The sequence below is a fragment of the Heteronotia binoei genome, chromosome 21 (genome assembly GCF_032191835.1).
Source record: "Heteronotia binoei isolate CCM8104 ecotype False Entrance Well chromosome 21, APGP_CSIRO_Hbin_v1, whole genome shotgun sequence".
Taxonomy (NCBI): domain Eukaryota; kingdom Metazoa; phylum Chordata; class Lepidosauria; order Squamata; family Gekkonidae; genus Heteronotia; species Heteronotia binoei.
Window position 1 is genome coordinate 154,713,226 of NC_083243.1, and position 13,659 is coordinate 154,726,884.

A 13,659-nucleotide genomic window follows, 5' to 3' on the forward strand; every position below is an offset into this window, starting at 1 on the left:
TCTTTTCCTGGTTTGACTTCTGGATCATCTGCATCCCACAGAACCAGAACCAGAAAGCAGACGCCCTCTCCCGAAAACCGGAGTACACTGTGCCTCTAACGGAGGAGACCCCAACTAGGCTCATCCTTGCACCCTCGGTCTTTGCTGTCACCACAACTCGCCCGAACTTGGCTGCAGACATCCAGGCCAGCCAGGCCCAAGACTCCTGGGCTCAGCAACACCTCCTGGAAGTGCAAGATGGCCCGGCCGGGGATCTCTCTACCTGCAGGTCTCCTCCTGCACCTTGGCCGCCTATACATGCCTCCAGGGCCCCTCCAAGCCGACGTGCTTTGCCTGACCCATGACTCCCCTCCTGTGGGGCACTTCAGCCAACACAAGAACCTACACCTGCTCACGTGGGAGTTCTGGTGGCCTCACGTCCGTGCCAACATGGCCCGCTATGTCTGTTCCTGTGAGGTCTGCCGGTGGGCCAAGGATGTACCGGCCAAGCCTCCAGGGCTTTTGCATCCCCTATCCACACCTGCAGGACCCTAGGACATCATCTCCCTGGACTTTATCACCGAGCTCCCCAGGTCCAAGGGGCACACTTGCATCCTGGTGATGGTGGAGTCAATTTTCCTCCTGATTCCTGATCCTGACCTGCTTGATTTCATTGGCACCCTGACCTTTTGGCTTTTGGACATTGACTTCTGATTCAGGTTTGTGATTCTGCATTGGTGACTTGGCTCCTGCTTGTCTTCCTGGACTCTGACCTTGGACTGGCTTTGGACTCCTGCCTGCCTGCACCCTGAGAACGTGACAGTGAGGTAGTACATTGGAGTACAAGGGACTTTTTTTTTTATTTATTTATGATTTGTATCCCGCCCTTCCCACAAAGATGGCTCAGGGCGGCTCACAACAGATAATAAAACAAAATTTGAATTAACATTTACATATATAAACAGTTAAAATAGTCAAAACATTTAAAACCTTAAAAACTTGCATGCTCTGAAACAGACAAAATCTCTGTGGTGGAGAGCCAAGAAAGATAGGGCCTGTTTAGATGCACAGTTGTCGCTGTTGTTTCCTACCAGATTAAAAGTGGCTAATCAGACAGCAACAACTGCCTCCCGGTAGTCAATTGTTGTTGCCCCCCTCCAATCCTTCTCCAAGCTGAATTATTTTGTTACCTGCTCCTTTGTAGTGTTTTTTGAGTTGTCCCGTTTCACCTCGTAGTTTTCTCTATCTGGATAGTTCTGCTGTGATATTAACCAACTTCCGGATGTCTGAAGGCTGTCTCAGAGCAAAAGGAGCCTCAGACATCTGGTTTATGGTCACCGGTTTTTTTACTACTTAGCGATATGCGCGTAACTGCATAACCACATAATGTTTTTATCTGTGCGCATATGCACATGTCTGCATAATGTGCACATGCAAATTATGTACACATGCACATTATGCTATTATGCACCTAATGGTAGAGGAAACAAAAAAAAAAGAACTGCATGATCCCGTCATGTGGACGGCAGAAGACGGTTTCACCGCGGAGTGATTCGAATTGTGGTATGGCAGTCTGATCGATAGTATCCGGAACAAAGGTATTCGGAACAGAACTGGCTCAGTTTAACACAGACTCAACATGCTGTGTGAACAGGGCCAATGTGTCAGTTAAATCAATAGGAAGTAGGTATTATGAATTAGTTAGATATAGTTCCTAGAAACTTGGTGGTCCAAATGAGAAAGTAGAGAGAATGCTGCTATGTGTTTTCTTCTGTGGATGTACAGTGCCCTGAGAACAGTTGTGCATACTGTTACTTTAAAACATTGTCAGAAAACAGAAATAAATTGTGTGCTCTGAATGTTGTTATCCTCTACATAAAATGAAAGAATACTCTGGCTTCTCTTCAGATTGCAATGAAAGAATAAATAAAATTGTTTCCTTTAAATAGCATGCTGTAGTCTGGCACCTAATCAAAAGTATGTGAAGTTAAACAAAGCTCTCTGTTATTTGCATCAGTGAGCCACCTGCAAATCATATAGAGAGCATATTTAGCTTTTTCAGAGTTACAGGACAGAAAAACTCCTGTGATGCTTGATATTGATTTACTTCATTTGAATAAGAATATATTTTTGTCTATACAATTTTAAGAACATAAGAGAAGCCATGTTGGATCAGGCCAACGGCCCATCCAGTCCAAAACTCTGTGTCACACAGTGGCAAAAAAAATTTATATATAATATATATAATTTTGTTCCTCAAAAGGTATTAAATATTAAAAATCCTATGATTGGACCTTAGATCTAGTTCTGCCAGCTTCCAATAGTGGAAAGGAGATAATTTTTGCCTATTTCCACTTATACTGTAGACTTCTAAATCGTACCCAGCACTATTTTAACTTTTGGGACATTGTTTCAGTCTGAAGCAGGACAAAGCAGGAAATTTCAGTTTCAGAAATGGAATTCTGTTCATGGATTTTTTGATCCAACCCAATATTTCTTTTAATATGGTCACAAATTAGTAACTATCCAACCTATAATATCTTGCTCTGAAACAAAGTGATTGTTCAGGGTGATCCTTATTATGTCCCTCTTTGGGGCTTAACAAAAAGAAGCAGTAAATGCTAAATAAGCCATATCATTTAGTTTTAAATTAAAAGAAAAACAAGCCCACATCTTGTAAGAAACCGTGTTGGATCAGGCCAGTGACCCATCTAGTCCAACACTCTGTGTCACACAGTGGCCAAAACCCACATGCTTTTGTACTTTGAATGAGGAAAATCCTGGGTGGAATTTTGTCAGTGCTGGAAAGTATTTATGAGTTTTGGGGTAAAAGAAAGAAATAATAACTATAATTTTTTGTGTACATCTTTTTTCAGTGAACATTTAAATAACAACTGGAATTCACCATTGTTTATACTATGAACCATCTATACAGGAATGCCAAGTGATTGCACTTTTATCCTTACAGATCTATATGATACAAACTTAAAGCACTCAAAGATAATCTAGTCTAGTTGTATGACCTGAGACAGGACATCATACGAATCACATCTATGGTAACCAAGTGAGGGCCAAACTGTATGTTACTAATAGAAATACCCCCCCCCCCCCACACACACACAGTGCTGTTTCCATAGGGAAAACAAGCAGCCAAGTGAGAAACATGGATAAAGTAGAAAGGAAAAGCAAACAGCTACCATAGCAACAAAGCCTCAGTCACAAAGTAAACAAAATTGCACACTTTATTATACGAATTATTCAGAATTATTCACAAAATATATCTACAGTACGCATTACATATACCAAAATGTATTCCCAACAGGGAAACAAATCACAATCCAACAGTCTCTACATAGGTAAGTCTTTCACAGTTGCACCAAATCAATTTTCTTTAAGATGGATATTCTCTGTTCCAGAAAATTTAATGTAGAGGAATCCAAAGCAGAAAAAAGTCCACCAGACTTGGCTTCAGTTTAACTTGGTTTCAGCCTCAGCTAAACCAGTATTCCACACCTCGTTTCATCAGAGCTTTTTTCATGCAATACCCAAGTTGAACCTTTTCAATGAGCAAGAATTATTCCTTAATAGAATGCTCAAAACACTGTATACTTCCCAATGGTTTGAAGCTTGATGGACTTTTTCTACTTTAGATTTTTTTTTTTGTAATTTTGTTTGCTTTGTGGTGGAGTCTTTGTTGACACAGTAGCTGTTTGCTTCTCCTTTCCATAGGGAAAACAAATGGCAGGGGGCAGGAGCTCTTTCTCTCCCCGTGGTAGGTAGCATTTCTTTTACTGCTGCTGTTTTGCTGCAAAGGAAAAGAACAGAATGGAGAGGGAAATTGCTGAATTACAAATTATTATGAAACTTTTAACAAACACCTCCCCAGGACTGAACAGGGATATTGGATTTTTATCTCATTACATGTACTAAACCCACTTTCACCAAGTATAGCTATATATCCACAGTATTCCAATGTATTTCTCTTTTAAAATAGTGTATCAGAAAAATGTTTTTTGTATTGACATACTCAAATAAGGGACATTGGCTGTTTTTCTCATTACATTTACTAATCCACTATCTTAATGCATGTTTTAAAATGGCAAACTAGAATGATGTTTTTATATGTGTGTTACATGTTTAAATTAAGCCTCTGAGAACCTTATGCCCTCCTTTTAACCTAGAGCAGACTCTCATTTATTGCAGGATATTGAATGAACATCAATCTGCTATTCTGACATTTATTATTGTTTTTGTTTTTTTAACCCAGTGGACAGGACCGGATCTACAAGTTTTTAGAGGGGGGAGGGCAAAATTAAGAAATGATGCTCCCTTATGGGCCATTCTATCTTATGGTCCCATAGAATACAATGGACTCTATACTCAATTTGGCGCCCCCCCCTCCGTTGGTGTCCAGGGCATGCACCCCCCTCTGCCCTCCCCCCCAGATCCGGCCCTGCCAGTGGACACAGGCTGGAAATCACTAGGCCCTGGCTTGTGATTCTTTTAATCTGCTTAGAGACATTTCCATGATTTTGCATGCTGATTCACTGCCCACTTTCTCTATATTTAGGACTGCTTGCCATGCCATCCTACTGTCTGATGAAGTGTGCTTAGAGCACACGAAAGCTTACATTCTGAATAAAACTTGGTTGGCCTTAAAGGTGCTACTTGACTCTACTTTGCCCCAGACATAGTGTTCCATCTATACGTTGTGGCTAATAGCCACTCACTCCTGAGGAACAGGCTGTATTTTGTGACTGTTTTGGACATTAAGAAGAAGCAAACCCAAATCTGTCATGAGACTCCTAGAATCACCTCTTCCAGCTCATCCTGTTTCTCCTCCTCCTTCCTGGTTTTACAACCCAGCTGTGAAAGAGTTGTGACCCATTTTTGTGCCCCACCCCACCATGTCTGTAAAGCAAGCCCTGTTGTCTCCAGTCACAGCAACCTTTCTGTGCAAAAGGGCAAAGGAGAAAATCCAAAAAATTCAGTGCTATAATTTAAACCCACAGATGTAGCTGAAGTTTATGGTGCTGAAGCTGTGGGATTTGTAAAAGCTACCCACTTCACATTTTAGTACCTTAATAAATGTTCCTCACAAATATAAATAAACACACGGTACTGCTGAACTGAGTATTCAGAGATTAAAAACTAGATTCTCCTCTTCAGATCTGAATTTCAGAATAGGAAAGTGTTATTGTGAAACAGTGATTGCTGGAATTCACTGAATGATGCAAAGCAAATTACCCTGGCTTTTCTCTCCCCACCCAGAGTGCTGTCCAAGTCTTTAGAAGAAGAGAAAGTATCACAAATGATAAATCAGATTTAAGGGATGAAGAGTAAGTTCAGTTTATTTATTTATTTAATTTGGAATTAGTATGTTGGCTTTTTATAAAGATACCATTTGTGATTAACTGTGAGAGGGTATTCTAAGAAGGGAATGTATGGATTGGAACTGATCACCTGTGTGGTGTTGATTGTTCATGCACACAACTAGACATACAATAAAGCAGCTTTCTAGGCTGAACTGACAAATTCATTACTGAAATTTGTAAACAGGGAACAAAGGGTTCAATAGACAAAATAATATTTAAATTCTTGCATTTACAATGTTTATAGTGTTACCATTGATGAAATTCTAAGATAGTTTTAGTAAAAAGCAAAATAGTTCAAGTCAGCTATCTTTTAATTCAAGAGAACAATGTTTGAGTCCAGTGGCACCTGGGCATATGATTTCTTGTGCATGCACAAGAAGATTTCTTGAGCATGCACACCTGAAGAAGTGTGTATGCACAAAAAAGCTATACCCAGAATAAAACTTTGTTGGTCTTAAAGGTGCCACTGAATTCAAATGTTGCTCTGCTGCTTCAGAACAACATGGCTACCCACCTGAACCTATCCTTTAATCCATTCATTTTAATGAATGCAGTCAAATCAATGATCCTGCAGTGGCCTTGAATGAAGAAACACAGGTTAAACTTCACAAAAATGGCAAAGAAGAAGCACTTAGAATGGAAATGCCATATTGCACAGGAGAAATCGACTTCATGGCTTCTGGAAAGAAACGGGGAAAGGTAGAACAAAACTTCTTGCATAAAATACATTAAGAACAGTTCATTTCAATTCTATTGCCTTTCATTATTCTAAAAATCTTTAACTGATTTTCTAACATTTCATTGATGGACTGTATGTGTGTAGTGCTTTTATGTGCCTGACTACTTACTCATTTTAGAATTATCCACCAGTCAACAACACATAGCAATTCCTATGGTCTACAATCACCACCTGTCTTTTATGACAGGGGGTCTGTTTCCTTTAACAGTGTATTGGCCACAATTACATAGGTGCAGTTTCCCTGTTAAAGACTCAATGTGCATGGTAAAGCGGGACTCCTAAAATAGGGAAAATATGCAAAAATGATTCTGTTAACCAGTTTTTTCAGTGTTTCTTTTAAAATATATTTTAGAATTCATTAAGAGGGCCTTCAGGTTAGTTTGTTGGTGTTGCTTTGATTGTTTTTTTTTCCTTTTTTAAACAGGAGTTCTTTACCACCATATTTATTTTGTTTCCAGCACATAAATGCATTGAGAGGTACTCACCAACACCCTCCAGTACTATATAGTAGTTAGAGTTGATTGCATTTCATGGTAAATTCAAGAAAAGGGTTTAGCAGAAAGTAAGAAAAACCATGCTGGATCAGACTACTGGTCCATCTACTAGAAAATCTTGTTTCCCACAGTGGCCTACCAAATGCTACAGCTGTATAAGGGACCGTGAATGGATTTAGAGAACTGCACACATACAACATCACCACATGCAAAAACTTTTATGTAACTCATGCAAATTCCTACGCAGCAGATGTAAGAACTCTATTTTGTATATAGGAACTCTGTTTGCATAAAAATTCCATAGTTCTGTCATGTTTGTAGATTCTATTCCACTGTTGTCTTCCGTATTTCAATTGGTTAAATGTGTGCGGGGGGGCCTTTTAATTATACATGTTTATAACTTTATATGTGAATAAAACATTTTGTTCTCTGTATTCTAGTTACTCACAATATTTCCTGCTTGATATGTGTATTAATGAAAGTTGAAGACTTCATCCATATCTCTTTTCCTTTCCTCTATTGGCCCTTTTGCTACAGTTTATTAAGGTCCCATGTGCTATCCATCCCAGAGTAATCTTTGATGCTATGAGCAACAAATGGAACCTTCCTGCTCCCAACCTGGTTGTCTCTTTAGTTGGAGAAGAAGAAAACTTTCCGATGAAACCTTGGTTACGTGACACCTTAAGGAAAGGACTGGTAAAGGCTGCACAGAGCACTGGTTGGTTATACTCCTAGAAGGGGAACATAGTTCTTTTACATCTCTGTCCAATAAGATTCCAATCAGGCAAAGGAACAGATTTAGGGTTGCCAAGCTTCCTGGTGGAGGCAGGGGTCCTCCCCACTTATCAGCTAGCTGGACTTACCAGGAAAAAGGCGGAGAGGCCCAGGCTATATAACTGGTTATGTGGTGATGTTACTTCTGGCATGCACTGGAAATGATACCATCACTTCAGCGACATCTGGGAAACACTTTGGTATTTGGGCAAAAACTCAATGAGAAGTAATTTTCACCATAGAGTTTTTGCCCAAATACCAGAGTATCCTGGCCACAGTATAATGAGATGACTTCCGTACATGCCAGAAGTTACATCACTTAGACCTCTCTCCTGCTCCTGGTAAGTCCCTTGCATCCTCTGTCAGTTGCCAGGAGGGACTGGAAATCCTAGGCAGATTTCTCTCTCTCTCTTTTTTTTTTACAAATTAAAATACATGCATGTTTCTGAAAGCACTTAAACTCCTGTTATTCAGCATGCTCAGTTTTGTGAAATGATGTTGTGTGGAATACAATAGGAAGCACTGGTGCCAGAGTTCTTTTGACAAACTGCTTAAGTGTTATCATTTGAGAACAATAGGCATTAGAGAATCTGGGCCATAACTACCCTTATTGTTAAGAACACATTGGGGCTAGGGCTCAGAGTACCTGCTTTGCATGTAGAAGGCCTAACTTTCAACCTCTGGCATCTCCACCTGCACAGGTTCTCAAGTAGTGGGTATAGAGAAAAAGATTTCTCTGCTCCAGATACTGGAAAGCCATTGTCAGTCTCAGAAAAGGAATACTGAATCAGATGAGTCAATGATCTGACTTAATATAATGCAACTTAATGTGACCAAGTTCAGTTGTGCCCTGAGGCAGTTTGTCACATGCAACCAACACTGCTACATTCCCTTGTCTTACTATCCCCACCTTGCTTGTACCTTGCTATCCCCAAACCCTCCTAAAGGGCCAGAGATGCTTCTCATGTTTTGGCTCATGTAAACTTGCCTAAAATCAATGTGACAAGCTACATATGTTATATAGAGCTGCCTGAACTCTTAGAAGATTCCAAACTCATCAGCCATCATTTTGTTTGCCAGGATTTGAGGAAGTACTGTAGGGCATGTGCAGCTTACCACATTGTTTTTAGAGCATTTGCAAGGAGACAAGATGAGGATTAGCTCCTCTGGCTCCTAGGAGAAAGAGGCAGTGAGTTAGGGGCAAAGGCAGGAGCAGTGGGGAAATCCTGCTGAAGAAAGGGTACATACTCATTTATTTATATCCCACTTTTTCTTCTATGGGGACCTACTATGAGTCCCAACATCATTCTTCCTTTCGGCATTTTATTCTTGCAACACAACAATTCTGTGAGGTGCATTTTCCATGGCAAAGGGGACATTTGAAATTGGGTCTCGCAGGTCTTAATGCAACACTCTAATCACTATATCACACCGACTACTAAACTGCACCAGAGTATTAGTTCCCCAGTTCTCTAGAGCAGTAACTCTCAATTACCAGAGGTGGTAGCAGTGGTGTACCAAACCCCCATTCAGGAGTCAGTCAGATGGATGGAAAGAAAGAAAGCAGAAGAGGGGCAAAGGACAGTTTGCTTTCCAAGAGGGGCTCCTTCCACTCCAAGTATATGAAGGTGAAAGGACAGAGATAACATTCATAGGATCAAGCTGGCTGGGTTTTCACATTAATCTATTTTAAACCATGGGAACACTGTTGCGCTTGTCATAAATTCTTATGCTGTCGATAAAACTAAAAAATCTATAATTCAAATAAAACAAAGGCAAAAAAACAACAGGTGGGTGTTACAGTTTTAGTATGGCCCCTGAATTCTTGCCTTACCTACCTACAAATGCATTTATTTGGCATCAAAGGTGAGTCTAGGATCATGAGTGTCAGTAACATTACTCTTCTCAACAGATTCCGGTAAATTAAGATTGAAATTAGAGGGAATGTAAGAATGGTGGGAGGGACGGTGGCTCAGTGGTAGAGCATCTGCTTGGGAAGCAAAAGGTCCCAGGTTCAATCCCTGGTATCTCCAAAAAAGGGTCCAGGGAAATAGGTGTGAAAAACCTCAGCTTGAGACCCTGGAGAGCCGCTGCCAGTCTGAGAAGACAATACTGACTTTGATGGACCAAGGGTCTGATTCAGTATAAGGCAGCTTCATATGTTCATATATGATGAACTTGGATGTTCAAAACCAAAATTCATGCTGGGTGAAAACTTGCACAAAGCCTTCAATATATCTGAGTTTCTGATAACACAAGTTATATTCTAAGAGAGGAACAAAACTGCAAAATTATTTAACATCTAACAGTTCTAAAAAATAATTTCAGGTGCCTGGATCTTTACCAGTGCCTTGCGGGTTGGAATAACAAAACACATAGGGCAAGCAGTCCGGGATCACATGTTGGCAAGCACTTCATCCACAGTGAAAGTAGTTGCAATAGGAATAACATCACTGGGGAAAATTCAGCACAAAGAACTACTGGAAGATGCAAAGGTATGCACTTTTTATGTTGTGAAACTTACAGAGAAGAGAGGTGGAAGAGATCTGAGAAATGGAACTTCTTGGATCCATTGTCTATGTGGTGGGACCAGATGGAATAGCACTAGATTGGCACAAGAAAGGGTAACCCTAAAAAATGTAGCCTGGTGAGGCTTGCCAAGGCACTGGACTAAAGAAGGAAGGTGCTGATCTAGGTGTTTGAGAAATCATTAAAGTATTAGAAGTGAATACTGAATTTAGATGCAGGTGTGTTATTCAGATATTAATATTTTTTCTGATCATTGGCAATGCAACCTTATTGGAACTAGGCTGGCACTGCAGCCATGCTGCCCAAGTAATGAGGAGGATGCTTCTACACTATGGGGACTAAGTGGGATATCAGGCAATTGGTATACCTTGTTTTGGACTCAGAGCTCCCCAGCAGCTGAAAAAGAAATATCACAACTAACTGGAAGTGAAAATCAATACTAGTGTCAGTAGAAGTATTTATCAGTTTCCAAAAGTTTTTATTAGTTTCAGAAAAGTTTAGAAAATAGGGAACAGAAAAAAAAGGAGGGGTAAAAGCACAGTACATTCTGGTCTTATTTTATAAAATACTTTCCAAAGGGATAGTTCTACCATATTTTCTTAACATATGTTCTCTCTTGTTATTATTTTAATCTAAACGATATATATATATTCCATTTTAAAGTTATATAGTACAGATCTTTAGTTATATGATGATATTGGATTTATATCCCGCCCTCCACTCCGAAGAGTCTCAGAGCGGCTCACAATCTCCTTTACCTTCCTCCCCCACAACAGACACCCTGTGAGGTGGGTGGGGCCGGAGAGGGCTCTCACAGCAGCTGCCCTTTCAAGTACTACCTCTGCCAGAGCTATGGCTGACCCAAGGCCATGCTAGCAGGTGCCAGTGGAGGAGTGGGGAATCAAACCCTGTTCTCCCAGATAAGAGTCCGCACACTTAACCACTACACCAAATGTTTATTTTTATCAGAGCTATTCTTCCCATTAAAGATAAATTCAAGTCCTGCCATTTTTCCAGTGGAGTTAATCCTATATCTATTCTCCTGGTACGTAAAAAGAAGGCCTTCTGGCATTAGCCACATGTAGGGTATCTCTCTTCCTCTCAGAAAGTCTGTTAGTGCTTGATATTCTCTCCTTTTTTGTTTCACTGGCCAAGGAACCTCTCTTAAAATTTTCACCGTATTTCCAGCTATCACCATGGGTCTATCTCTTATTTCAAGATGTCATCTTTAATCTTTTTTCTTGCAAGCCTCAAATGAACTTCACTAGGAAGTTTGTTTTGTCTCGTGTAACTCGATGGAACCCTTCTGACTTGGTCAAACTCATCCTCCATCTTCTGAGGAGTCACCTGTAAAATTTCAGCCAAGACTTCACTTAACATTTTCTGTAAGTCTTCATTTCTCTCTTCTGGTATGTTTTGAAACCTCAACATGTAACCTGCTTTATCTACTTCCAACTGCAGGAGTCTGGAATCTTGTAAGGTCTGTTCTTTTCCCAAATGTTCCACTTTTTGAATATTCTCTGTCACCTGACCCTCTAATGCTTTTAAGGCTTTGTTGGTCTCCGCTGTCTGTCTACTATTCTCCCTAAGTTCTTGTTTGATCTCTGTCATCTGTTCATCTATATTGTCTATTTTACTTGCCATCCATGTTATAGTAGTCATTAAAGTAGTTTGCCATTCTTTCATGTGCCTTGCAATAGGTGTAAATTTCCCTGGGCCCTTCTTTGATTTCTTTTTCTGGGGCATTTCCCTTGGGAATGGCCCCTGCTTTACTATCCATTGTTATTAATGTAAACACACTCAGAGTCACCAGTTCAAAAAAAATCTCTCCAGCGTTTGTTTTAAAATTCTATGTTCTGTTTTTAGCAAAGGAATAATCTTCTCCAAAGAGTTCTCTTATTGCCAAATAGTTCTAAAAAGAAAACAGGCTTCTAGCTTCTCTCAACAATTTGTGTTAGTCAAAACAGCACCGAAACTATTGACAAACACAACATTCACCACAGTAGATATTCACTAGACAAAACAGAAGTAGTAGTGAGGGGAAAAAATCCACAGGCAAAAGGTAATCCACAGGTAAAAATAATCCAATCACAAATAAACCAAGGGCAAAAGAAAAAGAAGAAAAAAATAAAAAACAACTCTAAAAATTATATCCAAAAGAAAATAATTACATCCTTGACATCCACAGTTGAAAATAAAAATAAAAAATATTCTTGCAACCAAAAAACCTAAAGTATAATGTCAGTTAAGCACCAACTTGTAGGTACAGTTTAAACACTTCAAAGCTTCAGCTTCTGTTTCAAAAAAATCTTACAGCCAAACTTCTTAACATCCATATACAGTTATCAATGGGAATCTTTCTCCAAAGTCAAAGCTTCTTCTTCCTTCCACCAAATACAATAAATCAATTAAGTTAAGGCACCAAGTCTCATATATGATACAGATTAGTGTAGTCTCCTGCAGGTAATTTCAATGTTCAAAATAGGCAGAAACTTTTGCAAGTCTTGAAAGAGAAAGGGAGAGAGTTCCCCCCACACACACCTTTCTCAGTCTTTTGCCTCACTTAAAGTCTGCAGCTTCTTTATTCCTGCATCTCTGACACACATCCAGAAGAAATATAATAGTCAAAACTTACAGTAGTAGAAGAATCCATGTCATTTATCTTAAAGTTGATTGAAGATCCAGAATGTAGAGTGTTGAAAGGAGAAGTAAAACCGGTGACTGACTTTTGGCCATTTAAAAATGGCGATCGGGACGCTGAGGCTTGGGAAGAGCAGGATCAGGAAGCAGCTGCCTCCGCTGGCATTCCCAATCCACCTCTCCGATTCCCCTGCCTTCTGGGACCCTTCCTGGCCCCTAGAGTCAAGTCTACCTTCGAGGGGCGACCCCTCAACGCACCAATTTGAAGGCGGCTCAGGACGCAATTGTCCGAGCCACTTTCAATGGCAAGCCACCAAAACCAGAAGTCCAGTAGAGGTATTTCTAAGGGGGGGAGGGACATATGGCTCATAGAAGTACCTTATGAAAAACTGAGAAAACATCAATGAATACTAATTCCTCAATGAGCTTCATCATTATTATTAATGCCATCAAAAATGAGTCTCTTTTTAGAAGATATTGAACAAGAGAACAATATACTTTTTATGTTTTCTTAATATTATCCAGAAAACCTAAAAGGTTTCTTTGGCATTTCAGGAAATGTGTTATAATATTGCAATGATGAATGAAGCAGCGCTTGCTAGCCTTCTTGATACATGGGTAAATAAAAAGACATAAGCAGTTTTCAGTGGCAGACATTTGCAGTGTTTTGCATTGTGTTACCAAAGCTTGCACCTTTCACAAGGATGCCATTCTTTTATCCTTTAAATGAAATGGTGCTTACTGTGTTTGACTGGATGCTAATTTCTTTAATACAACCAAGCACATTATAAAAAATATGTAGAGTGTCTCTGTGTGAAGAATAATCTCTCTTTTCTTAAAACAGAATAACAGTCTTATAAACTACAAATCTGACCATAATGCCAAGGGTCCTCTATACTTTCTTGATAACAATCATTCCCATTTTATTTTTGTGGATGAAAAAGAACCAGAAGGGACTACAAGTCTCCGTCTTACCTTGGAGAAACATATTTCAGAACAGCGCACTGGCTATGGAGGTGGGCAGAAGTGGATGTATGAATGACAGTCTTAATTACTGCTTGGATGATAACTGTTCAGGTTCCTAGTATGTACAAGGCAGTCATTTGCTTGCATAGCAATCAAGGGATTT

The 13,659-nt window shown here is 39.8% G+C and overlaps 1 protein-coding gene across 1 annotated transcript in view; it reads left to right on the forward strand.

Annotated features, from left to right (window-relative positions):
- The window catches only part of TRPM5 (transient receptor potential cation channel subfamily M member 5), a 75,827-nt gene that overhangs the window by 19,091 nt on the left and 43,077 nt on the right, over positions 1 to 13,659 (forward strand). Inside the window, exons 2-6 of the mRNA XM_060262393.1 lie at positions 5,251 to 5,318; positions 5,909 to 6,053; positions 7,125 to 7,305; positions 9,690 to 9,856; positions 13,375 to 13,546. Coding sequence (XP_060118376.1) covers positions 5,251 to 5,318; positions 5,909 to 6,053; positions 7,125 to 7,305; positions 9,690 to 9,856; positions 13,375 to 13,546 — 733 coding nt within the window. The remainder of the gene's footprint in view (positions 1 to 5,250; positions 5,319 to 5,908; positions 6,054 to 7,124; positions 7,306 to 9,689; positions 9,857 to 13,374; positions 13,547 to 13,659) is intronic.